Source organism: Cebidichthys violaceus, unplaced genomic scaffold (assembly GCF_023349555.1).
Source record: "Cebidichthys violaceus isolate CVI_PGR_0920_01 unplaced genomic scaffold, fCebVio1.0.p SCAF_29, whole genome shotgun sequence".
NCBI classification, from domain to species: domain Eukaryota; kingdom Metazoa; phylum Chordata; class Actinopteri; order Perciformes; family Stichaeidae; genus Cebidichthys; species Cebidichthys violaceus.
Window position 1 is genome coordinate 1,314,440 of NW_027176472.1, and position 23,834 is coordinate 1,338,273.

Sequence of the window (23,834 nt, forward strand, 5' to 3'; positions counted from 1 at the left end):
TATTCTGTCTTTGTTACAATCCTGTTTGCCTGCATCTCTGCCGGCACAAACCAGCTCTTTAAAAACAGAGCTGATGCTCCTCCTGCAGTTTCCTCCATTAAAAGCTCTCGGCTCATTCATCTGCTTTTAAAGGGTTAACAAGGAGCTGCCGTGATTGGCTTTTGTTGAAGCTCACTTCAACTCCACCTGCTGTTCTGAGCATTTTTGATTAAACGTTTTGAAACGTGCGTCAGCTAGGCTAAAGCCGGCACTGAGCTAATTGAGGACTCAACTAATCAGAGACATCCAAGCCTTTTCTCAGCAACTAAAGATAAATTTTTTGTGTGTGTGTGTGTGTGTGTGTGTGTGTGTGCGTGTGTGCGTGCGCAGAGGAACGGCGGCTGCAGTAAGCATGCTCGCTGTGAGTATATGGGACAGGGTCAGAGGAACTGCACCTGCTACAGAGGCCACGTGGGCGATGGCATCACTTGCCGCGGAACCACCAACAACGTGAGTCACATGACCTCTGACTTCCCCCTGACCTACCTCTGACCCCCCCCCCCCCCTCACAGGAAGTCTGTCTGTCTTACAGGAGGTGTTCCGCCAACCAGAGAATGCCTTCTTCCGTCAAATGGTATCGGTGAGTCATGTTGAAATCCACACAGTAAATAAAAACGCTGCATCCAGTTATTCATATGATGAGTGAAAACATGGATGGTTTGTGAAATGCACGCCTGCAAGACAGAGCAGAGCAGCTGGCCACAAGTCATGTTTAGGTGTGCAGTGACAGCGCCCCCTACATGTGAACCTGCTTGGTGATCCGTCGTCGCGTGAGCTCTCTTTGTTTTCTGTGCGTTCCTCAGAAGTCGACGTCTCGCGTTCTCTACGGCGACGGACCGTCTACCGTCTTCGTCCCTCTAGAGGAAACAAACAACGTCTCCGCTGTGTGTACAACATCTGCTGTTTTTAATTGATCTCATGTAATAATGATGATGATGTTACCCTACGTATCACAAGCTTTTGTTTAGCTTAGATTTAAGTGTCTTACCTAGAAAAACTATACTGGAATTTACAAGATGAGTCACATCACTAATCATTTAATAAATAAGTACATTTATGTGTGTGAGTCATAAGACTGGATTATGGTTTCTAGTGCATGAAATGTACCTCATTAACTGGTGTGTGTGTGTGTGTGTGTGTGTGTGTGTGTGTGTGTGTGTGTGTGTGTGTGTGTGTGTGTGTGTGTGTGTGTGTGTGTGCGCGTTTGATAGGTTGAGGAATGGGAGCGCGCCGGTCGTCTCTCTGAACTGCTTCGTTATCACATTGTTGCCTGTGAGATTTTGACCCTGAGTGACCTGAAAACCACCAAACTCGCTGTCTCTTCATCAGGACACACACTGCAGTTCAGCCTGCAGCAGGTAACACACACACACACACACACCCGCACGCACACGCACACACACACACACACACACACACACACACACGAGGACGGCAGCTCTACTTGGCATCAATAAAGGTTCAGCCATAAAAGCATTTAAGATGATTTGAAGATGCTAAAACAAAATATTAACGTATTTATTTAAATTTAAATTGGCTGCTACCGGTCTGCCTCACCTCTCTCTCCCCCCGTCTCCTCTCGCTCTCCTGCAGGGTTCAGTCTGGGTCAACAACAGATCGAGGATCGTGAAGAGCGATTACACCACTTCTAACGGAGTCATTCACCACATCGACACACTGTTGACGCCCTACAGGCTGCAGGACAAACCAAGCGTCGAGTCTAACAAGGTAAGTTGAGTTTACCTGAAATGAATAAACCATTTATGATCCATCAGGGTTGAAAGACAGCCAGTGTGACGTCTCTCTCTCTTTCTCTCTCTCTGTTTAGATGAACTTAACGTCAGCAGCTGTGTTTTATGGCTACAGCCGCTTCTCCAAACTTGTGGAGGTAAACATTTTTAAAAAACACGTTGCACCTCCTGGTTTGATTCCTGCTCCAACATCTTCCTCCACCTGTGCCACGCTGCCTCCCCCGCTGACACGTCCTCTTCTTACACCTACTTGATGCCAACTCCTCCTTTTACCACACTTTTCACCTCTTTTTTTTTATCCGAGAACACAAAAAAACTTAACTTCCACTTAAGGCCACTTGGAGGAGAACACAGTTATGTAGCGTACTGTATATGTCTAGGCCTTTTATTGTGAAAGGTAAGTACAGAAGGAGCGGATCTGGTGTGCACTGCTGCCTTTGTCAATGTTGAAAGGAGTAATAAAGTTTGTGGTCTTGGGGTCAGACCACGGGGCCTCCTGTGTTGAAGTGCGATGCGATTGTGACGATGAATTGTGGGTGTGATGCCTTTATTTGCTGGGGTGAACGCTCACAGAAATCGACCCCACGCGTAACATTCACCTGATCTTTACCGTCCGCTCTCTGTGCAGGATGTGGGGTTACTCCCCGTGCTGCAGTTGTCCATCCATCAGCCGTTCACCATGTTCTGGCCCACAGACGAGGTCCTCAACTCCCTGCCGGCTGAAAGAAAGCACTGGCTCTCCAGCCCCGATCACCGAGAGCAAGCGGCTGCCTTAGTGAAGGCTCACATCATACGCAACTCCAAGGTAGGAAGAGGAGGAGGAGGAGAAGAGGAGAAGAGGAGGTGAAGGAGGAGGCGGGAGTTTCTCTTGTAGCATTTAGAAAGACAGCGTTTTGATTTTCTTTGTGTGTGTTTAGGTGTTAGGTATCGGTCAGCCGAGTACATACTCGGTATTCCGCACCATGCACGGATCCACCATCAAGTACAGCTGTGACAAGACCCTGGTGGTGAGAAATCACACACACACACACACACACACACACACACACAGAATTCAAAGAGGGTAGCCATGTTGGAAGCCGGCCGTTACTTCAGTAAATGGTGTTGTCTCACGATGACGTCGAAGAAAGGCGATGTCGAGACCCACGCGGGAGATGCTGCACTTTACTGTGTGGTTGCTAGGTTACATAACGCGCCTTTTGTTTTCGATGGATCGGGAGGTGAAGTGTCTCCGCGTTAGCGAAGGATCTTGCAGAAATTCACACAAATGTACACACCTGGTGGTTTTGATAATATACTATACTATGTTACTATTATTATTATATTACATATACTTAACTGAGGTATACTATATCATACTAATCCATATTACATGTTATACTGCTGTACTATAGTAATTGTACCTAATACTATATCTTACATCCCATACTATATCATACTGTGCAATATCATCCTATATCATTATTATGTTGTCTGTCTTACTGCATTATTATATTCATATTACAGTATGTTCCTGTATGATACACATTTCTTTACTTCATACTACATATGTTGTTGTACACTGTAACTTTGTCTTTAATTGTTCTTGTTTAGTTTCTATTTTTTCCTCTCCAAGGTTACGAGGATCATCTGGTGTAATTGTACAACATGGTTGCGCAACCAAAATGCCAATTTGGGGTTAAGTGTCTTGGATCAAATCACTGATGCACTGATTGAAGGACACTGAGCCACAGTCGCCTCCCACAAGAACACACGGAAAACAAATCTGTGTTATATGTGGAGGGTGGAGGATGGAGGATGCATTGAGGAGCCTCGGCTTATTTAATTCACACCACAGAGTAAATGAGTACATTTTGACTCTCGCTCTTGTCACAGCGTAGGAAAACACAGCGCTTTCGGGGGACGAGTGACGACTCTGTTCGGCTTCTTTTTGTAACCAGTGTAGCATTAGTAAAGCGTGGTGGAATTAGCACGCTAGCTGGCTAACTAGCGTACAGGTGGACAGTTAGCTAGCGTGCTAAGAACAACAACAATGCTTCAAAGGATCTAATACTTGATTCAAATTTTTATTTAGAGAAACGGGCCAAGCTTTGCCTTTTTGTGTGTTTTAGATCAAGTTAAATGTGTTTGTCTTTTTCCAAACACCTGTACGCTAGTTAGCCAGCTAGCGTGCTAATTCCACCACGCTTTAATGCTACACTGGTTACAGGAAATTAGCCAACCAGCGGCTAGGTTCAATGGTCCCATCTCTCTATTTTATTCTATTCTGTTCTGGTTCTGTGGCTGTGGTGGACCGTCTTCAAAAGTTATTGATTTGTGTGTCTCTCTCTGTGTGTGTGTGTGTGTGTGTGTGTGTGTGTGTGTGTGTGTGTGTTCAGGGGGCTGTATTGATTAATGAGAATGAAGCCAAGGTAGTGGAGCGCTACATGAACTTCAAAGAGGGTGTGGCCTATGGCATCGACAAGCTGCTGGAACCGCCTGGCCTGGGAGCGTTCTGCGACAGCCCGGAGAACAGAACCACATACGTTAGTAGTGCTACAACTATCACTTTCAACACTGCTGCTGCTTTAAAACTCACAATACACATGTTTTGCAGCTAGTACTAGTTGTAATAACATAAATAATATTACCAGTGCAAACTATTATTGCCTGTTTTACTTGAGTCTGTTGAGATTAGGACATATTTGGACATTCTTTTTTTCTTTTGGAGAGTTCTGGCGACACAATAACAAAACCAAAGCTAAGACACATTCAAATGTAACATGACAGAGTGACTACAAGCTAATACATAATGTGGTGCTACAGTGTGGCTACAAACTAAGGATGTTAGTTATAGTGTTAGCTCTGCCACACTTAGCCGCTCATTGTGACTTCAAAGGACGATAGTCCCACCAGCATTTAACGCACAAATCGATTCAATTCAATGGAAATCACTGTGTGGATCTGTTTGTGTGCACAAAGTCAATCTGCGTAAATCTTCAAGTCTTGCCAGTGCTGACCTTTGGGGGAGCAGAGAGTCCAAAATGGAGGAAGCCATCGTCACTTTTTAGCTTTTATTTTACTTTCTCTTTCAGAGTATTTAGTGATTTAAATGACAGTTGAAGCTTTTCTCCCTGTTCAGTAACTCTTTATTGAATAAAATGATGTACAATCCTGAGAACTGTTGTGGCTGATTAGCGTTAGCATGTTAGCGGTGATTTACCAAATTGAACTAACCCTGCGAGTAGTCCCTGTTGGTGTTACCACTGCTGCAAACACAGATACCACACTGCTGTGATTGTTATTATTTTGATGGCTTTGTCCTCGTCTTGGAATCTGGACTGAAGCTTTCTGTCTTAAAAACTGTCTCAGGGTCGCTGTGGACGCTGCCCCTCCCCCCCATCCTGTCCCTTCAGACACCAAGACACGGTAAGATCTGTTTAAAAATCCGAAAACGATCGGCTTGTACAATTACACGGAGGTAAACGTACACCCCGCCTTCTTTCAGGAAAAGACGGAGTCTTGTATGAACAGGTCCCCGCCCTTTGGGCGCCGCCAAAATCATTGGTACCTGGATAATTTCAGCATGGTGGGCTGTAAGAAAGTCTGCCAGTTTTCTTCCTGGGTCCAAAAGTGCTGCAAAAACCACTACGGCCGAGACTGTCAAGGTAAGGAAGGAGAACATCTTTTGTCCCCCTAGATTCTCCAGTGTTCATTCTTTCACTCTTTGTGGAGCTACTAATGTAAAGATTGTCTTCAGGGTGAATTAACAGACGTTCATTTATATTTTACAGTCTTGCTTCCTAGCTTCAAGTAAAGTCCGACTGTACAGCTGTGCTAAAAACTTTCGGCTAGTTTCATTCAGAACAAAACAATAATAATTTATAAGCTCTGCTAAGAGTTAGCATGCTGATGTTTTTAATTTTTAATGTAACTAAAGCCGTTAGATAAATCTAGTGGAATAAAAAGTACATTATTTAGTGGAGGAGAAGAATAAAGATGCGTGAAAAGACAGACTCAAGTGCAGTACAAGTACCTCGAATGTGTACTTAAGCACAGTTTTTGAGTAAATTTACTTTCCACCACTGGTTACACCCGTGTCTGACAAATCAAAATGTCAGCCATGAGGAAAAGCAGCGTGTTTGAAGCACAGTGACGGTGGTGTCTCCTACGTTTGTCCTCACCTGACTCCACCTCTGTCCCGTGTGTCTCAGTGTGTCCAGGTGGCCTGGAGGCACCGTGCGGTAACCACGGTTCATGCGACGACGGCATGCAGGGATCGGGAAGGTGTATGTGCCAGAAAGGCTTCGTAGGCAAAGCGTGCTCACTGTGTTCCACTCGACACTACGGCCCCAACTGCACAGGTAGGTACAGCAAATACAGGGAAGTCAGAAACACCCAGATTCTCCGAGCTTCAAACCTTCTTTTTTTTTATTGGCAAAGATCAAAACCCGGACTGCAGTCAGCTGATTGGCCAATGCTAGTGACCCGGTGCCTTGGGATCCTTTATCGGTCACACATATCTGATTCTTTTGTCGGTCAAATTGACACACGTGTCGCGTCCGCACGGTGGATAGTAACACATAAATCATGTAACACCTTCTTTTCCCACCTCTCCATCCTGTGATAGCAGAGAGAGTTGTGTGGAGTTGAATAAATTAGTCTAGTCTGACCCATTGATCCTTTATCTGACTGGTTTATACAAGTTAGAATCGATGGCCCTGACCACGGCGCTGAAATATCAGCAGCCTAGTATTGATCAATCCAGGACGCTGTCCGTGGTGCTGAAGTGGGATTTCTACCTTATTCCCTAAATCCCGCCCTTCTGTCCCTGACATCTTGAATCTATGTTATTCTCTAAACGATAGAGCTACTATAAAGCTCCTCTGTTAACATGTAACAAACCCTCTGGCTGTTAGACCTCCAACGGACATGAGCGCTTTTCTCTCTCCTTCATCATTAATGTGACTTAACCCGACTTAAACATTCCTGGTCCGCTGACAGTCTTGCCCCCATCGTCTCCGCTGCAGTCTGTCCCCATAGCAACGCTCAACACTCGCCATCACACCGCTCGGCGCGTTACCGGGCTCAGGACGAACCTTCCGTCCGTCTTCGCTCACAGAGTCTCACAGCAGAACAACAAGCTGCTGCTGATGATGATGATGATCATCATCTTCTGTCAAAGTTTAACGTTTTTCTTTTAACGGAACAATTTTTCAAACGCCGGAGAAGACGCCGCCGCCGTCGCCGCCAGTCATGAGGTGTGAATTGGGAGCTGTGGAAAATTCAAATAGCTCCTTTTGTTGTCGCCATGGTTACTAATTGAATCCCAAAATTGATCCAGAATGAGAAAGTGAAGCGTTTTTTTTTGTTTTTTTTTTAACTGCCGAATGTGTCATCGGGTTTAAGCCCTTCGTTAGCCGAGAGCACACAAGATGGATTTGAAGCTCTGCGATTGGAGTTGTAGTCGACTTTAATGTCGGAAGGCTTCTCTACCTTCTGACTTTTACAGAATGTTTCCAACACAAGTTTCATGTCAAAGATCTGTGGAGAAAAGTAAAACCTAGACTGTTGCTGCAGGAACCTCTCACGTAACTCCCTCCATCTTCTACAACTTCATTTGTGAGATTATTTCGTTTTTTGAAATGATCAAGAGTCCGGGAGGGTGAGTCATGTCTTTCCCTCTCTTTCAGCCTGCAACTGCGGGCAGCAGGGAAGGTGTGATGCAGGCATTGAAGGTTCTGGAAAGTGTGTCTGTAACCCGGGCTGGGAGGGGGATCGCTGCCAGGTCGACAGCGGTGAGTTCTCCCCCTCTGAATGTCAGGACCTGATTGCAATTAATGAAACTAATTGCAGGGTGTTTAACTAACGAGGCTGTGTGTTCTAGATTCGTCTGACTGTCAACAGCGTTGGTCTTGGTTCTTACCGACGACACTAAAACTTTGAAAACCATTAAAAATATTATTTTTGTTATTTTTAAAGGTTCTGTTTACAACAAGACATTCAGAGCCAGTAGATGCACACATTAACTGCGAGCACTCGTTAAATACGTGACAGCATCTCACCTAAAGGGGTTTGTCAAAGCAACATCATTCACCATTGTTCAAACCACTAATACTCCCAGACAGTAGTCAGATATCATCAGCCAATAAGCTTAACATGTTCTCAAGATTTTGCAGCCTTTGTGGAGATTTCTGCTCTCTAATTGCTTTCTGGCTTGTCATCCACACATCATTTTTACAATATTAAAGCCCTGTTCACCTTTTTTCATTTCCTTTTTTTGGATGAATCGTCCGTCCGTCCGTCCAGGCTCGATCCCGGAGGAGTGCCGGCGGTGCCACGCTCAGGCCGACTGTGTGCCAGGCGCTGGTTGTCAGTGTAGATCTGGGTTTCAGGGGAACGGCACCTTCTGCGACCCGGAGCCACGTGAGTGAACTGCAGCTCAGGACGATCGCCAGACGAAAAAGACCCTGAGCGTCTGCTGTCTTTTGACGGCATCGCGATAGTAATTCTAGTAGCAACATAAAAACACGTAGAAACACAGTCATACATCAGACAAACCAAAGCATGATACGGGTGTATTATTATTATTATAATAAATTCATTTTGTTAAAACGTTAGGAAACCAGTAAAGCTTCACAGTCACAAAACGATCAGCCTTTTCTTTTCTCTCTGTGGACTAGAAATGAAGCAACAGCACATTACAAAATCTAGCAATGTGCTGTTAATAGAGCGGGAGTGAAGCGTGAAGTTCTCAAATTGTACTCATTTAGGAGCAGCTGGCCAGTTAGTTAGTTAGTGAGCTAACTTGCTAATTCCACCATGCTCTCATGTCACAGCTGCAGAACATAAAAAGCATCACCACGTGAAGTGCCGGCTTGGTCTCGTTATCTAAGCTTTGTACTGAATGATGTTAATGTACTGTGATGAAAAGCATCAAGGATGGTGTTAATATTCGAAATTTAATATTGGCCCTAATCTTGAAAGGCTAATTCTGAGATAGAGTCGACCATTTTGGACTCATCCATGTCATGAAACAAAGGAATCGGATCAATAACCATCTTTAATCCGATCTACCGGCAGCGTAATGAGGCCCTTAAAATTAGCTTATGCTAATTGCTGGAGCTAATGCTGATTGCTCGGGTTGCGTAAGAGTGCTGTGAAGTGACTGACACTTTTGTAAAATAGAGTTTACATGCTAGCCTGGGATTACGTGTATGTTAGCTAGAGCTAACTACTGTTAGTGCTAGCTACGTGATTAGCATAAGCGTTTAGCACATTCGCTAGCTGAAAGGCTAACAGGCTTTATGTTCCTGTGCTGCATCTTTGCATAAAATGAGCGACATAATTAAAGTTATTATTGTTGTTTATTAACACTGTGCAGCTCCAAACCTCTGCTCCGAATACAACGGCGGCTGTCACCAAAACGCAGACTGTAACCAGACGGCGCTGCTCGTCAACTGCACCTGTCGCAGTAGTTACCAGGGAGACGGCTACTCCTGCGAGCCCATCAACAGGTAAGCGTGGCCCGCCGGCTCCTCAAAGTGAAACCTCATTTTTGTGTGAATGTCAGCGATTTGTCTGTTTGTGCTCCAGGTGTATTGAAGAGCAGAACGGCGGCTGCAGTGACTTTGCCTCCTGCAAGTTCACTGGTCCAGTGAGTAAAGACCTTCACTTGTTTTTCATCGCAGTGTTTTATCAGGGTTAACAATTAAGACAATTACTAATTACCTGTTAAAAAAATATAGACAGTAACTTAGTCCATGTATCACAATATTAAAGTAACCGTTTAAATTTCCTCAATACCAAATATGCAAACACGGACGAGAAAAGAAACTTAAATAAAGTTAAACTTAAACCACATATCAGCACCTGATTTGACCCGATTTGATCACTCGGTAATCTGGTTCCTCCAGAACGAGCGTCGGTGCGAGTGCCTGCCGGGGTACCTGGGTAATGGCGTCCAGTGTCTGGAGAAGGTGGTGCCCCCTGTTGACCGCTGCCTGGAGGACAACGGAGGCTGCGACCCCGTGGCCAACTGCAAGGACCTGCATTACCACGGTAACGCGTCGTCACTGACTTTCACTGCAGCGGTTGTTGCCGCGGTGACACATCTGGGCTGAACCCCGTAGCTGTCGTGTAATCAGTGTTGGCCACACAATCCCACTCCATTGCAGTAGGGGAGGTTATGGAGAACATTGTTTATTAGTTTTAGCTTTTGAATGACAATTTTTTTTTTTTTCCTGGGGACTCGTAAACAAACGTCAGCAAGCAATCAGCTGGAATACAGCAGGTAACGCCCAGAGCTTGTTAAAGCCTCGACCTCGTAGCGCTCGTTAAGACGTGGAGCTCGTTAACGGGATGAATGTTTTGATGTCGGGTCGTATCTGTATTCTACAGTGTCTGTAGTCGCCGCACTGCTAAAAGAAAGGTCCACCAGTGTATTACGTTACAGAGGATGAATCACATCTTTAAATTCTTCAAACAGTGACACTATTCACATGATCTCCAGGTGACGAGTCCACAGTTTATGACCGGCCTGGACAAACTCACAAGCAGGATCTGAGGAGACAATACTGAGCTACAGACTGGAGCTTTATGACCCCCCCACGGTGTAGGGCCTACCTTACATTCCTCTGGCCACGCAGCCCTCAAAACCACACACACACACACACACACACACACACACACACACACACACACACACACACACACACACACACACACACACACACACACATACATACACACACCCTATTGTGTGACTTTGGTGAGTCCGAACCAACGATTAAAACACCGAAGTCACACAATAAACGGATCGATCAAAGCAGCATTAGATGAGGAGCTCTGCGAGGTAAAATTGGATGTTTCTGGATGTCAGTAAAAAGCGTTTGGACCCGACATGAGGGAGTAGTCTCCAGCCAATAAGCAGGAAGTGCAGCCCGTTTCTCATTCCCAGGTCAAAACGCCGGCGCTTCGCTACGTCCCCCTCGGCCCACCGAGACTCACAGACCTCAGAGACGAGGCTCAGCAGGACGAAGCGTGCCTCAGGCTGCATCCTGTCAAAGTCCAGCCGTGTGTGTGGAGATGTGGAGATGTGGAGATGTGGAGATGTGGACGTGGTGTTTATTCATTCTTTAGAGCGGAACCGTTAGAAAATAACCTTTTATTCTTCTGATTCACGGCTTTGTTCTTACTAATGACATTCCTCCTCTCTTTCTCTCTCTCTCGCTCTTTCCTTTCCTCGCTCTCTTTCTTTTCCTCTCCGTCTCTTGCTTCCTCTCTCTCTTTCTTCCTCTCTCTTCCTCTTCCCCGCTCTCTCTTCCTCTCTTCCTCTCTCTCTTCTTCTTCCTCTCCATCTCCCTCTCTTCCTCTCTTTCTCTTTCTCTCTTCATCTCTCTCTCGCTTCCTCTCTCTCTTTCTTCCTCTCTCTTCCTCTCCATCGCTCTCTCTTCCTCTCTTTCTCTTCCTTGCTCTCTCTTCCCCTCTCTCTCTCTCTTCCTCTTCCTCTCTCTCTTCCTCTTCCTTGCTCTCTTTCCCCTCTCTCTTCCTCTTCCTCTCTCTCTTCCTCTCTCTCTCTCTCTTTCTCTTCCTCTCTCTCTCTTTCTCTTCTCTCTCTCTCTCTTCCTCTCTCTCTCTCTTCCTCTCTCTCTCTCTCTCTCTCTCTCTCTCTCTCTCTCTCTCTCTCTCTCTCCGCCTCCATCTTGCTCTCTTGAGTCACAGAGGAGGACTTTTGAAAGCTGTGTTTACAGACAGACTCCATATTCTACCTTTGAGGCCATTAGCTCGTTAAAACCCAGAGGAGATTCTTACCCGGTGCTCATCGATCACAGTCTCGTAGTCACGCTGGATTTAATAGATACGGCGGCTTTGCGGTCGGAAATCATTATGTTTTTAATACAAAGAGGGAAACAAGCTGACAGCCAATCAGATACCAAGATTTGACTTTGCTGTGGTTTAATCCATTTCTGTTTCAGTAGATGTTTGGTAGAGATACAGCCGTTGCACTGAGCTGTGCAGGACGACAGTACTCTGCGCTGAAGGTAACGCGGTCATTGTGCTTCAGCCAACACAGCAGGAGTGTTCCACCTGCGCTCTCCAGACGGGAAGTACAAGATGAACTTCAGTCAGGCCGACGCCGCCTGCCAGGCCGAGGGCGCCACGCTGGCCAACTTTAAACAGCTGGGAGACGCACAGCAGGTAAACCCGCCTACTGAAGGGGTTTCCATAGAGACGCCAGACAGATCAATACACCTCGCTCGTGTAAAAACACATACAGCGTGGTTCTAAGAAGACATGTCAGAGTGGGTGAAGACCATTGTTTTTCAGAGCTACTCTCTCCTAAACAGCTGTGTGTGAGTGAGAGCAGCAACACCTCTGACTGCAATGTTCTGCTGTTTAAGGTTTTTTAAACACAGTTGTTACAGTTTATTGAACCATTAACTCATTAAGTGCACGAGTATTGATCTCATTCACTCTCAGAAAGAAAGCAAAAATCCTCAAATGTTGAACAATGAAGCCAGATTCATGCTGGAGGTAAGAGGAGCTGATTCCACCTGTTGATGGAACCACCAGACAGGAGTATCCAACACATAATTACCTCTCCTAGTTGGTTGACAGTGATGACTTTCAGCAGTGCTGATGTTGGTACTCGCGATGATTCATTCATCTCCGTGTCCCGACAGCTGGGGATGCACCTGTGCGTGGCCGGCTGGATGGAGGAGGGGAAGGTGGGATACCCGATCCGCTTCCCCTCCGTCAGGTGTGGAGACAACCACGTGGGCCTGGTCATCTACAAGGAGCCTGTGGACCAGAGCAGCAAGTACGACGCCTACTGCTACAGGCTCAAAGGTACCGCAGCAGCAGCACGGTCCCTGTGTTCAGGACAGAGTCTGTTGTTTATGTCTCTGGAGAGTTCAGGTCCTGAAAAGCGTTTAAACTAACTGATGAACGGGTTTTCTTTTAATATCTCAGAAAAGGTTCCCGGAGCTCTAGGCGACGTCTTCAAATTGAAAACATTCAGATAACAGCGATAGTTGGTTCGGTTTATTGACAATATTGTAATGTATTTATAAAACGCGTCAGGTTTCGTCAGGGACAGAAGGATGAAGTCATGGACTTATTTCCATCATCGGTCATGTTGATAGAGAAAACATTTAAAAGCTGATATTAAGAAATAAATGAAAATAAGAACCAAACACTCATATTTGAGAAGTTGGAACCATAGAATGTTTGGTGTTTTTGGCTTCACGAATACTTAAATTATTAATCCCTTATCAAAATTGTCATCAACTAATTGACTAATCTAGCAATTTAAGGTGTGCAACAGATCGATAAATTGTATTCCTGTGAAGCAGTGAGTCTTATATCAATCACTCTTTACTCCACTGACGGAGGAATAGTGAGCGCTGTCTAAACGTCCGAAAGACAAATCACAATGTTGTGTGTGTGTGTGTGTGTGTGCGTGTGCGTGTGCGTGTGTGTGTGTGTGTGTGTGTGTGTGTGTGTGTGTGTGCGTGTGCGTGTGTGTGTGTGTCCAGATGTGTCATGCGTGTGTCCCGCCGGTTACATTGGAAACGGAGACTTCTGTAACGGCGTCCTGACCAGCGTCCTCGCAACGTACAGCAACTTCTCCATCTTTTACACGGTGAGTGCAGAAAAGATCGTTCTGCTTTATTTATAACTTACTTTATAAACAGTATTTTCATTCCTATCAATAATAATAATAATAGTGATAATGATAATACACTTTGGTTTGTATTTCATGAAATACATAGAATGCACATAAAAACATGGATAGAATGCCGTAGTTAATGGAAAACAAGATGGACAATAAAACACACTTAATGAATTAAGATAAACAATTCAAAATAACAACATATAAAGACAACTGGAGTAAACTGGAGTACCGGGTTGTGGTGCGAAGCAGAGCGGATGAGCGGTTCTCGAGGTATGCGAAGGACACACTTCTTCAGACGCTCCCGTTGTTAATCAAGCCTCATAGATAACACAGACGTCACCTCCTGAAACACAACTGAGCGTTGGAAGACTTCCAGCTACCAAGTCAACGAACAGAAAAGGCAGCTGCTGCTTTCAGCCGATACTCTCCGTAGGGAGGCTCTGTGTTGACCAAACTATCTCCAGGAAAAGGAAAGAAGCTGGAGGAGGATTCAGTTCACAGTCGGAGTCAAATGTGGAGCTCCGGAAATATAAAGCGATGAGACAGAACCTGTGATGGTCATGTAGTCATGTAGTACTGGCTCCTTTTGTTCCTCTTCTGGAGTTGAATTTAAAGTCCTGTCGTCTGTTAGCACATCTAGGTGTTGACCTCATACGTTTCAGCAACGAGGAAGTGCTCTGACTCAGTTGTTTTGTCTTTTAATTTCCTGTCCGCACTGGACCAGAGGATGTGTCGGGTCGCGTACGTCTGCTGCTTGTGACCAACCTGAGGGTCCATTTTCAGCAAACATCTGACCAGTTTTATGATGTGATGTGCAGCGTGATGGACTCATCACGCTGCTAACCCCCCCCCCCCTCCCAAAAAAAAAAAAAAACTGGGCGGGCCTAGGATCAATATCTGGATTTTGAAGAGCTTTAATTTTGAAATGCTACATCAGAATGTCCTGGTTCTGTCTGAGTGACACCTTGAGGTGGTCTGCTATTAACCAGTCGTGAAATGATTTCGTAACTAAGCACCGTTTCCTCTAAAATCTCATCTGAAATTAGACAATTTGTCTCACGAACGTGATTTGATGTTAGCTCATGAAGGACATTTTGAAGGGCTTTAATTTTACTGTTGCCAGTAGGTGGCGCTATGACTATGATTCAAAATTTGCCGGCAGATGTCTTCAGGACTGGAGTCTAATCAAACATGTGAAATGTGGTAAAGATCTGATGATGTGGAGTCGAGTTACATCAGTTTATTCGTTCATGGCGAAGGATCGAAGTTCGCCGATCCGCCACATCGCCGCCCTTCAACAACTTCTTACAATCTGATCTGGTTAATCTGTGAGGAGCAGGATGACAAAGTGCAAAACGTACAACTTCCAGTTGCCACTAGGTGGCGCTATTACTATGATTCTAAATTGTCATAGATGTGTTCCGAGTCAGGATGTTATGACATATGAGAGATTTGGAGCAGATTAGACAATGGTCGGCCGAGTTACAACAACTTCCTGTTTCATGGCGAATGGTGTTTTTTTGCCGCCACGCCACGGATACATAGTTCGATAACTTTTTGATCTTTGAGTAACTTTTAAATGTCTCTTCAAATGTGCTGGAGTATTTTTTGTACGTCTCATCACGTTCCACATACCTACCAAAGTTCATACAGCTAAGTGAAACCCAATGTTGGGGCTACTCAATAGGGGGCGCTATCGAGCCAAGATTTCATACCGCAGCTGGACACCCCAATCAGACTGCAATTTTCGCAAATTCTGGCTTGCGTGCCAAAATTCCCAGTATCCCAAGCACCTCCATTAAAATAACAATAGGTCCTCCTCGGGTCCTAATGACTTAATTTGTCCTCTGTCTGTCTCTGCAGTTGTTGTTGGACTATAGCAGCCGGTCCTCAGAGGGGAAACAGCTCGTTGAATTTATGTCTCACAGGAAGTCTGAGGTCACGCTGTTTGTTCCTCATAACGCCGGCTTCGGTCCAAACCAGGTGATGTACCCTTCAGTTATCACTTATTAATTACTAAATACATTACAAAGTACAAACACGAACTGTACTTTTTGTTTGCATGATCTCCAGTTAACTGATTTTTTAATGATTTTTAATAAATATATAACTAATAACCTTAACAAGAAGTCCGAAGTGTTTTATGTTATTTATTAACTTGTCAATCTGTGTCTGAACTTGATTCTAAAAACAAAGCACATGGACTGCAGAGTTTTATTGAAGCATACATCAACTATATGCTGGGATTTTCAAGAAATGAACAGATCCACCCCAACATGTGTATTAACCTTTATTTTGACCCTTTAGAACTAAATTAATTCAATCAGAAAACCAGCAGGTTCCAACTGACGGAGCTGTGACTGAAATCTAATGTTTCTACTCTGTGTGTGTGTGTGTGTGTGTGTGTGTGTGTGTGTGTGTGTGTGTGTGTGTGTGTGTCTGTCTCAGACTCTGTCTGGTAGAGATCTTGAGTATCACATCTCAACCAATCACAGCATTCGACCATTTAAGGATCTGAGACAGCAAGAAGTCATCATATCCAGGCTTGGATTCAACCTGACGGTTACCCACGGCAAAAACGAGGTCACACACACACACACACACACACACACACACACACACACACACACACACACACACACACACACACACACACACACACACACACACAAACAAACAAACAAACAAACAAACAAACAAACAAACAAACAAACACACCACACACACAAACACACACATACAAACACACACACAAACACACACACACAAACAAACAAACACACCACACACACACACACCACAAACACAAACAAACACACCACACACACACACACACACACACAAACACAAACAAACACACCACACACACACACACACACACACACACACACACACAAACACACACATACATACACACACACAAACAAACACACCACACACACAAACAAACACACACACTTACACACACACACACACACACACACACACATACATACATACATACAAACACACAAACAAACACACACACACACACACACACACCTCTTAGGTTCATGAATCCAAACACAGAAATAAAAGTAAACAATTTATTGACTCAAGTGTATTGATTTTGCGTCGTGGTTATTCTGTTTACTGATCAGAGCTTTAAGCTCGTGAACCGGCGGATGCTGCTGCAGTGGGACATTCCTGCTGTAAACGGAATCATCCATGTCATCGAGGCCCCGCTGACAGCCCCCCCCGCACCGGTGAGTGACCATGGTTTAACCCAGAGCTGAGTGTAACTTCTACTGCTCATTATGTCATCTGTCAGTATGCAGCATCGATTTTTTTTTTAATGGTGCAAATCCATTCTGTATCCATTACAATATAAAGCTTACGGAAAATGACGCTACGCTTCCTGTTGATATTGCCTAAAGCATTATGGGAACTGTAGTGCCAAAAGCGTAAAACCACAAAGGTGACAAAAACACACGTGAGACACAATTCATCAAAAATATTTATTTTTAATAACTGAGGCTCAGAATGTCCCATCAACTGACACACTGTCCTTTCATATACAGATATCTAATGTTGAAACCTGTGAACATACAGGCAACAAAAAAATGAATTCATTAGAAATTTGAACATGGAGTAATTTAACCTTTATTTATACCTGCTAGGTTAGCTTAGCATACATGTTACCGTTTATAGTTTAAAAAAATGAAATAACAGGAACAGAATCATGAGTAATATTACAACGGTCCAGTCTAAATGTAAATGCTTCCACCTTTCAAAAAATGTAGAGAAAATTAAATGTACAAAACAAATTTCCAATATTTGTAAACATTCTAATAAAGTGGGAAAACCCCAAAAATCTGTCTTGATGACCGTTGACACATTTTCATCAATGAATCAATTCCTTCAGTGAATCATTCATTAATAAATAAAATATAGATTTTTTTTTATTTTTTTTTATTGATAAATAAATTCTAAATGTAAAAACATGCAGATGGAAGCTCATCTACTACTCTTGTTCTGTACTGATGTGTAGCAGTCTACTGATCAATGGAAGCATTTATGCAGTGTGTCATGTAGCGACGGGAACCATATCTGTGAACCAGATGAAGCAACCTTGAGGATTACTGGAGTTGACGACTGGTTGTTCCTGTCGGTGTAATAAAAACCTTCTCCAACTCTTTTCTACGTCCTAAACCGTCTCACGATGAGACGAGACGTTTAGCGATATCGTGAACTGCTGCATTTGCTGAGCGCGGCCACTAGGAGGCGCCGTGACAAGCGTTCCCTCTTTGCGTCCTGCAAAAGCGCTTCCTAAATAAAAATGTTCTGTCTGTTGTCGCTAGGCAACAGCTACAGCTGTGGGCACGGAGCAGATGGCTCCGTTTAGTTTGTTGGCACAGTTTTCAGGAAATGGAAGATTCAATCAGTTGAGTGTGAGATAACATCACGACCCAATCAATATTCATGATGTGTGACACCAGAAGATGATGAAGACCAGATCACAGCAGATTACTCTACAGCCTGTTAGCTAAATATCTATTTTATCCCCCCCCCCCCCCCCAAATGACGTCATGTCCTCACCTTGTCCACATTCTGACCTGTGGACAGTACAATTTAGTTAATGGGCCACAGTCAGCCCTCAAGTGAGCTCAACCGTTACATATTAACCTACAAATAATAACATCATTCTGAAAACATTCACAGTTAAAGAACAATTTGCTAAACAGATGGACAGCTTGAGACGTCTCGCTGATCTCTCGGCTACGAGTCAAAACTAACTGCTGTTAACACAAATCAAGCACATTGGCTTCCTGTCGACCTCTGTGAAGAAACAGCAACTGGTCCATTCTTCCAACGTAGAGTATAGTATCTCCTATAGTATCTCCTATAGTATCTCCTATAGTATCTCATACAAAAGTAAAAAGTCGAAAAATGTCATACAAAAAAAAAAATCATATTTGGTTGACAAAGTGTATACAAATTAATATGTATAACATTCTTATGTCAAGAAAGGTGATACAATAATCATGGGGTTGATGAAAAAGTAAAAAGTCACAGTATATTATCTCGAAAATGTCGAACAATATCCTGAAAAATGTCATAGTATGTCATAAAAAACTACATGAAAAAAGGTCTTAGTGTAGTATGTCGAAAGTATAGTTTGGTAAAAAATTGTCCTAAAAAGGCGAAAATATAGTTTGTCAAAAAAGGACATAAAAAGTTCATTGTATAGTATGTCAAAGAAATGTCACAGTACAATGTTTTGGGGAAACAAAGTAATAGTTGAAAAATGTAATTTCAATAAAAGTCATCATATAAGAACTTCAACGACTAACCTGGAAACATTCAGGCTTTGATGACATCATTTTACATGTTAGGGTTTGGCGGCCATTTTGCTTTCCTCCACATCCTGTCAACAGGTTCTTCTTCCTGTGATGAAAAAAAACAAAATGTCTGCCAGAGTCACAATCAGTTCCCTTTCTCTACCCATTGGATTGTGAACATTAATTCTTCATTTTCATTGGTTTCATGAGGATCGAAACGTTTACTGTGATGTTCTTATACATGTAGTTATTATTGTGTGTGTGTGTGTGTGTGTGTGTGTGTGTGTGTGTGTGTGTGTGTGTGTGTGTGTGTGTGTGTCGTACCTGTCATCTCCAGATCTCCCCTCATGCTTCCCGAGGCCACGCCCACTCAAGCGGCACAGTGTCGGCCATCTTGGTGTCGGTGTTGCTGGCGTGTGTGTTGGCCGCCCTCGGCTACTACATCTTCAAACACAAGACGGACGCCTTCCGCTTCCACTACTTTAGGGTGAGACACACACACACACACACACACACACACATCATACTGGAGAAAGCTGACTGTAACCCCGATACTTAATCTCTATTCTTAGCTTGTTTGCCTCGTCTAGTCTCGTTTGTTTTAGTCTCATTTGTTCTGCAGCCAACTTGTTCACATCTCACTTGCAAAAGACGTCTCTGACCTTTAAAAGGGACTCACTCTGTTCAATAAATACACCTAGAATGTCCCAAATACACACTGAAATTACAAAAACACAACAAACTATGACTTCAAGTGTATCACGGTTTAAACCTGGACGTTAAAATGTCTCACAAGCTGCTTAATGGACACCGTGTTTCATTCAGTGATGCTACGTTACAAATGTCCGATTCATTCGTTTCAGGACGAGGACGAGGACGATGCGCCGGGCGGCAGGACGAAGCCCGCGTTGGTCTCCATCCCAAACCCTCTGTACAGCGGCTCCAGAGCCTTCAGCGAGCCGTTTGGGGTGAGTCGACCAATCAGAGAGCTGCTCGCTGGTTCTTAGACTAAAGCACCGAGGATCCGGTCTAAAGGCCAGTTTGTACAACAGAGACTACGAGACAGGATTTAACAAATCTGAGAAGCAATCGAGGAAAGAAACTATTTGATCTTTTTCATGGCAATCGCAAGGTAAACAGTAGGAATACAGCTTTCATATTTACTATCTATATCTACTTCTGGCCTCCACTTTGATTCACGATGCTCGAACACACTGAGGGGGTGAATCTGGGAATGACCATGAATCTTCACTGTATGACCAGCTTTTCTCTCCACATACGTTTTGTGTTGTTGGTTTCTGGTTTGATCGTTTTCTCTCCTTCCTTTCAGGAGGCCGGTCAGGGTTTGGAGCCAGCAGAACCTGAAGAACCTCCAAAGATTCTGGACCTGGACCAGTAGAACTGGAGCTGTCTGTTTACATATCACAATGACCTGTTAGTGTCAGCTTTTTCTCAGGTCACCTGTATTCAAATAACAAATAAAAGTCAGTTAACTTAACCCAGATGCTCTGTTTGTTGTTTTTTTTAAATCAGCAATGTGTTTTAGCCTCTTTTAGCTCCTAGATTTACTTCGACCGTTCAGTTTTCAGCAAACAATCTTTGATAAACCAACTGAACACTTCCTGCTCAGCACTTCACAGAAAAAAAGAGAGAATTGCGGTCATAAAAATGTCATTACAAATTCTAGTATGTCATGAAAAGTTATTATAAGCTTAGTATAGTTTGCCATAAAAAGTTAGCATGAAAAAATGTATTAAAAAATGTGTGAGAAAGTAAAAAAGTCATGAACAAAAGTCATAGTACAGTATGTCATACATTACTAAAGTACGTTGTATAAAGAAATTAAACGTCATAGTATAGTACGTCACAAGAAAGTGTCATAAAAAGTCCTGGGTAGTCTGTCATTTAAATGGCATAGAAAAAGTTATACATCATAAAAAATCATAGTATAGTAATTTATTTACGTCATAGTATAGTATGTCAAAAAAAGTCAGAAAAAAGTATTAAAATGTTTTTGTATTATAAAATGAGTAGCTCAAGTCAAGCAATCTGATTGGTTCATAGCTGTATGTGATAAAGTAGCACCGCGATTCAGAAGCTATACGATTGGGTCTTGACAAAAGTGAGATTATGGCCATGGATCAATATGACGAATTGGAAAAATGAAATATCAACTGACAACTGCCTCGATATGCAGACAGCCAGCCCAGGTTGGCCTATTCATTATGACCATTATGATTTATTATTTAGTGGCGCATCGACCTTGTGCTAGTTAGCGACGCAACGACCCCGTGCTAGGGAGCGAGGCAACGACCCCGTGCTAGGGAGCGAGGCAACGACCCCGTGCTAGGGAGCGAGGCAACGACCCCGTGTTAGGGAGCGAGGGAACGACCCCGTGCTAGGGAGCGAGGCAACGACCCCGTGCTAGGGAGCGAGGCAACAACCCCGTGCTAGGGAGCGAGGCAACGACCTCATGCTAAGGAGCGGCGCATCGACCTCGTGCTAGGGAGCGAGGCAACGACCCCGTGTTAGGGAGCGAGGCAACGACCCCGTGTTAGGGAGCGAGGCAACGACCCCGTTCTAGGGAGCGGCGCATCGACCCCGTGTTAGGGAGCAAGGCAACGACCCCGTGCTAGGGAGCGAGGCAACAACCCCGTGCTAGGGAGCGAGGCAACGACCTCATGCTAAGGAGCGGCGCATCGACCTCGTGCTAGGGAGCGAGGCAACGACCCCGTGTTAGGGAGCGAGGCAACGACCCCGTTCTAGGGAGCGGCGCATCGACCCCGTGTTAGGGAGCAAGGCAACGACCCCGTGCTAGGGAGCGAGGCAACGACCCTGTTCTAGGTATGTAAATATTTTTACTTTTGGATGGTACTGCCGTCTCACCATTGCCAGTATTCTCTGACATCACCTAATTTTACCGTCCTGCTCTTGTCCACTAAAATTATATCCGGTCATTATCCGTCATAAACATACAGAGACGAAAGGAGAAAAAGGACAGACTGGAGAGAGGCGGAGCTGAACACAAACACATTGTAGCATTAAAGTTTGGGTATTTAGTCTTAAATCAAAGTAACAAACAGATTAAATCTTTACCTCATGGTGGTGCTACATGAAAACAATTACAATTGACCCTGAGTAGAACAATATAAATCTAAACCACATTTCATGGTAATTCTTCCAACAGTTGCTCAAACCCTTCACTGAAAACATCAAAGGATCACCAAAGTCATGAGGCTTCCTCCTCTGGACGGACACCACGACCGTCTACAGAAATCACTTCAATCCATCAAATAGTCGTTGAGATATTTCCGTCTGGACCAAAGTGATGGAGCCAACAACTCGCTGCCTGCGTCACAAAAAGATTGTTTGTAAAAGTGATCAACGGTGTTTTCAGGGTTCAGCGTTTCTTAATGAAACATCCTCAACAGCTGTTAAAGCCAAAGACTCATCTCCATCTGATCATGCTAATGTGTCAATAAAACAAAAACATGACGTCATTTTTGTTGGCTGCGTCTTCATTCATTCTTTGCTGCCAGAACAGATTTTTTTTTCACGGTTTTCTTCAGAGATGTGCTTCGGTCTTTCACTCTTCATTGTGTTTGATGTGTCGCTGGCCTCCACATCTGTTCTTCTCACACTTGTGTTTTTCATCATGGCTGTCTAAACGGGACAAATGTGTTCTGTTAACACAGCCAGCGGATTTATAATTATATATTTTTTTTCATCAGTCAGGTTTCCTGTGTGAAAGCAGCCATGTTGTTTACGAGGGAAGGAGCCAGTTTGTTTCTTCTCCTTCCTCCTCTGTTTTGTATCTCCGGGCAGAAAGAGAGATTGTTGTTATTCTGCTGCGTCTACCGCTGGCTCACACCGAAAAAAAGCCCCACAAACGCTTCCACTCTCTGCAGACCTTCACTTTAAAATAGCTTTCCTTCTCTGCTGCCGACATTCAAGACGCACAAAAACAAGCCTGACCTCCTCCCTCTGCAGTCCACGAGGCTGTCAGACAGTTCGTTGGTTGGACACGTGAAGCCGTGTGATTACACACTGAAGCCACATTGAGATGGGACTTTCTGTGACGACTTAACCTTTTTTCCCCAAATTGGAGAGCGAGCACTCGTGGAGGTTACTGTTCCGGCTGTTTCTTCGCCTGCTGAGCTCCCTTCCCCCCCCCCCCCCCCAAACACACAAAGAGCTGAGCGGCAGCGCTGCCTGCAGAGCAGAGCAGCTTGGAAACGGTTTTGACTGAGAAGCGATGCTGAGGGGGAAGAAAGAGGGGGGGGGGGGGGGGGGGGGGGGGGGGGGGAGATCGGAGAACCTGACCTCCGCTGCTGCAGGCTTGGCTGGCTTAAAAGCCGCCACTGCAGACCTCATTTAAAAACCGGTTCGACATCCTGTTTGATGAAACATCCTGATCAGCTCGGATGTTGCGGCCGAGCCGACGCCGAAGTTCAAAGAGCTGAAAGCGGCAGCTGGTTTCTGTGGAGAGGAAACCGAAGAGCTCTTTTTTTTTTTAAACGTTCACGATTACAAAAGAGTCGGCCTCTTTGTGCAGGTGTTTTTCTAAACTGGCGCACAAGAAAGGCGTTTTTTTTCTTCTCCTTATTCAAGTCTTGGTAGCTCGCTAAAAGGTGCAGTTGTGAAGCCGTTGACTTTTCTACTCCACTCAACTACGTTAAAGAAATTCAAATAAAATGGAGAAAAAACAACAACAACTCCGTGGTTCAGTTTTGCGAGCTGCTCGGTCACCGCGATGTCGCTTGGATGACGTTGGAGCATTTGAGTAGTAGTGGAGGGTGGTTCAGTTCATTTAGCGTTAAGAAAGCGATTACATTCTGACTGGGCGGCTGTTTTCTCCCAGGGACACTATGCCGTGTACGGCCTTGAGTTCATGCCTTGTGCTGCTTGCTGTAGTCCTGGTGGCTCGTTTGAGTTCTTGTCTAGAGAGCGAAGAAGCGGTCGACTTTTCTTTAATTACTGTAGTTGAGTAGAGTGGAGTTGACAACTGTGTGTCTATTCTGCAAGAGATGTCGAAACAAGAGTCCTGTGGGTCAGAGAGGATCC

At 44.4% G+C, this 23,834-nt stretch overlaps 1 protein-coding gene across 1 annotated transcript in view; it reads left to right on the plus strand.

The window, feature by feature from the left end:
• The window catches only part of stab1 (stabilin 1), a 54,688-nt gene extending 34,420 nt beyond the window's left edge, over positions 1-20,268 (plus strand). The window contains exons 45-70 of the mRNA XM_068722023.1: positions 370-489; positions 572-619; positions 843-923; positions 1,251-1,397; positions 1,633-1,767; positions 1,868-1,927; positions 2,419-2,595; positions 2,708-2,797; positions 4,169-4,315; positions 5,142-5,198; positions 5,278-5,437; positions 5,984-6,133; positions 7,463-7,567; positions 8,079-8,195; positions 9,154-9,286; positions 9,366-9,426; positions 9,686-9,830; positions 11,836-11,969; positions 12,455-12,620; positions 13,310-13,416; positions 15,313-15,432; positions 15,898-16,032; positions 16,590-16,694; positions 19,108-19,257; positions 19,634-19,738; positions 20,101-20,268. Coding sequence (XP_068578124.1) covers positions 370-489; positions 572-619; positions 843-923; positions 1,251-1,397; positions 1,633-1,767; positions 1,868-1,927; positions 2,419-2,595; positions 2,708-2,797; positions 4,169-4,315; positions 5,142-5,198; positions 5,278-5,437; positions 5,984-6,133; positions 7,463-7,567; positions 8,079-8,195; positions 9,154-9,286; positions 9,366-9,426; positions 9,686-9,830; positions 11,836-11,969; positions 12,455-12,620; positions 13,310-13,416; positions 15,313-15,432; positions 15,898-16,032; positions 16,590-16,694; positions 19,108-19,257; positions 19,634-19,738; positions 20,101-20,169 — 3,024 coding nt within the window. The 3' untranslated portion in view covers positions 20,170-20,268. The remainder of the gene's footprint in view (positions 1-369; positions 490-571; positions 620-842; positions 924-1,250; positions 1,398-1,632; positions 1,768-1,867; positions 1,928-2,418; positions 2,596-2,707; positions 2,798-4,168; positions 4,316-5,141; positions 5,199-5,277; positions 5,438-5,983; positions 6,134-7,462; positions 7,568-8,078; positions 8,196-9,153; positions 9,287-9,365; positions 9,427-9,685; positions 9,831-11,835; positions 11,970-12,454; positions 12,621-13,309; positions 13,417-15,312; positions 15,433-15,897; positions 16,033-16,589; positions 16,695-19,107; positions 19,258-19,633; positions 19,739-20,100) is intronic.
• Positions 20,269-23,834: the final 3,566 nt, after the last annotated feature.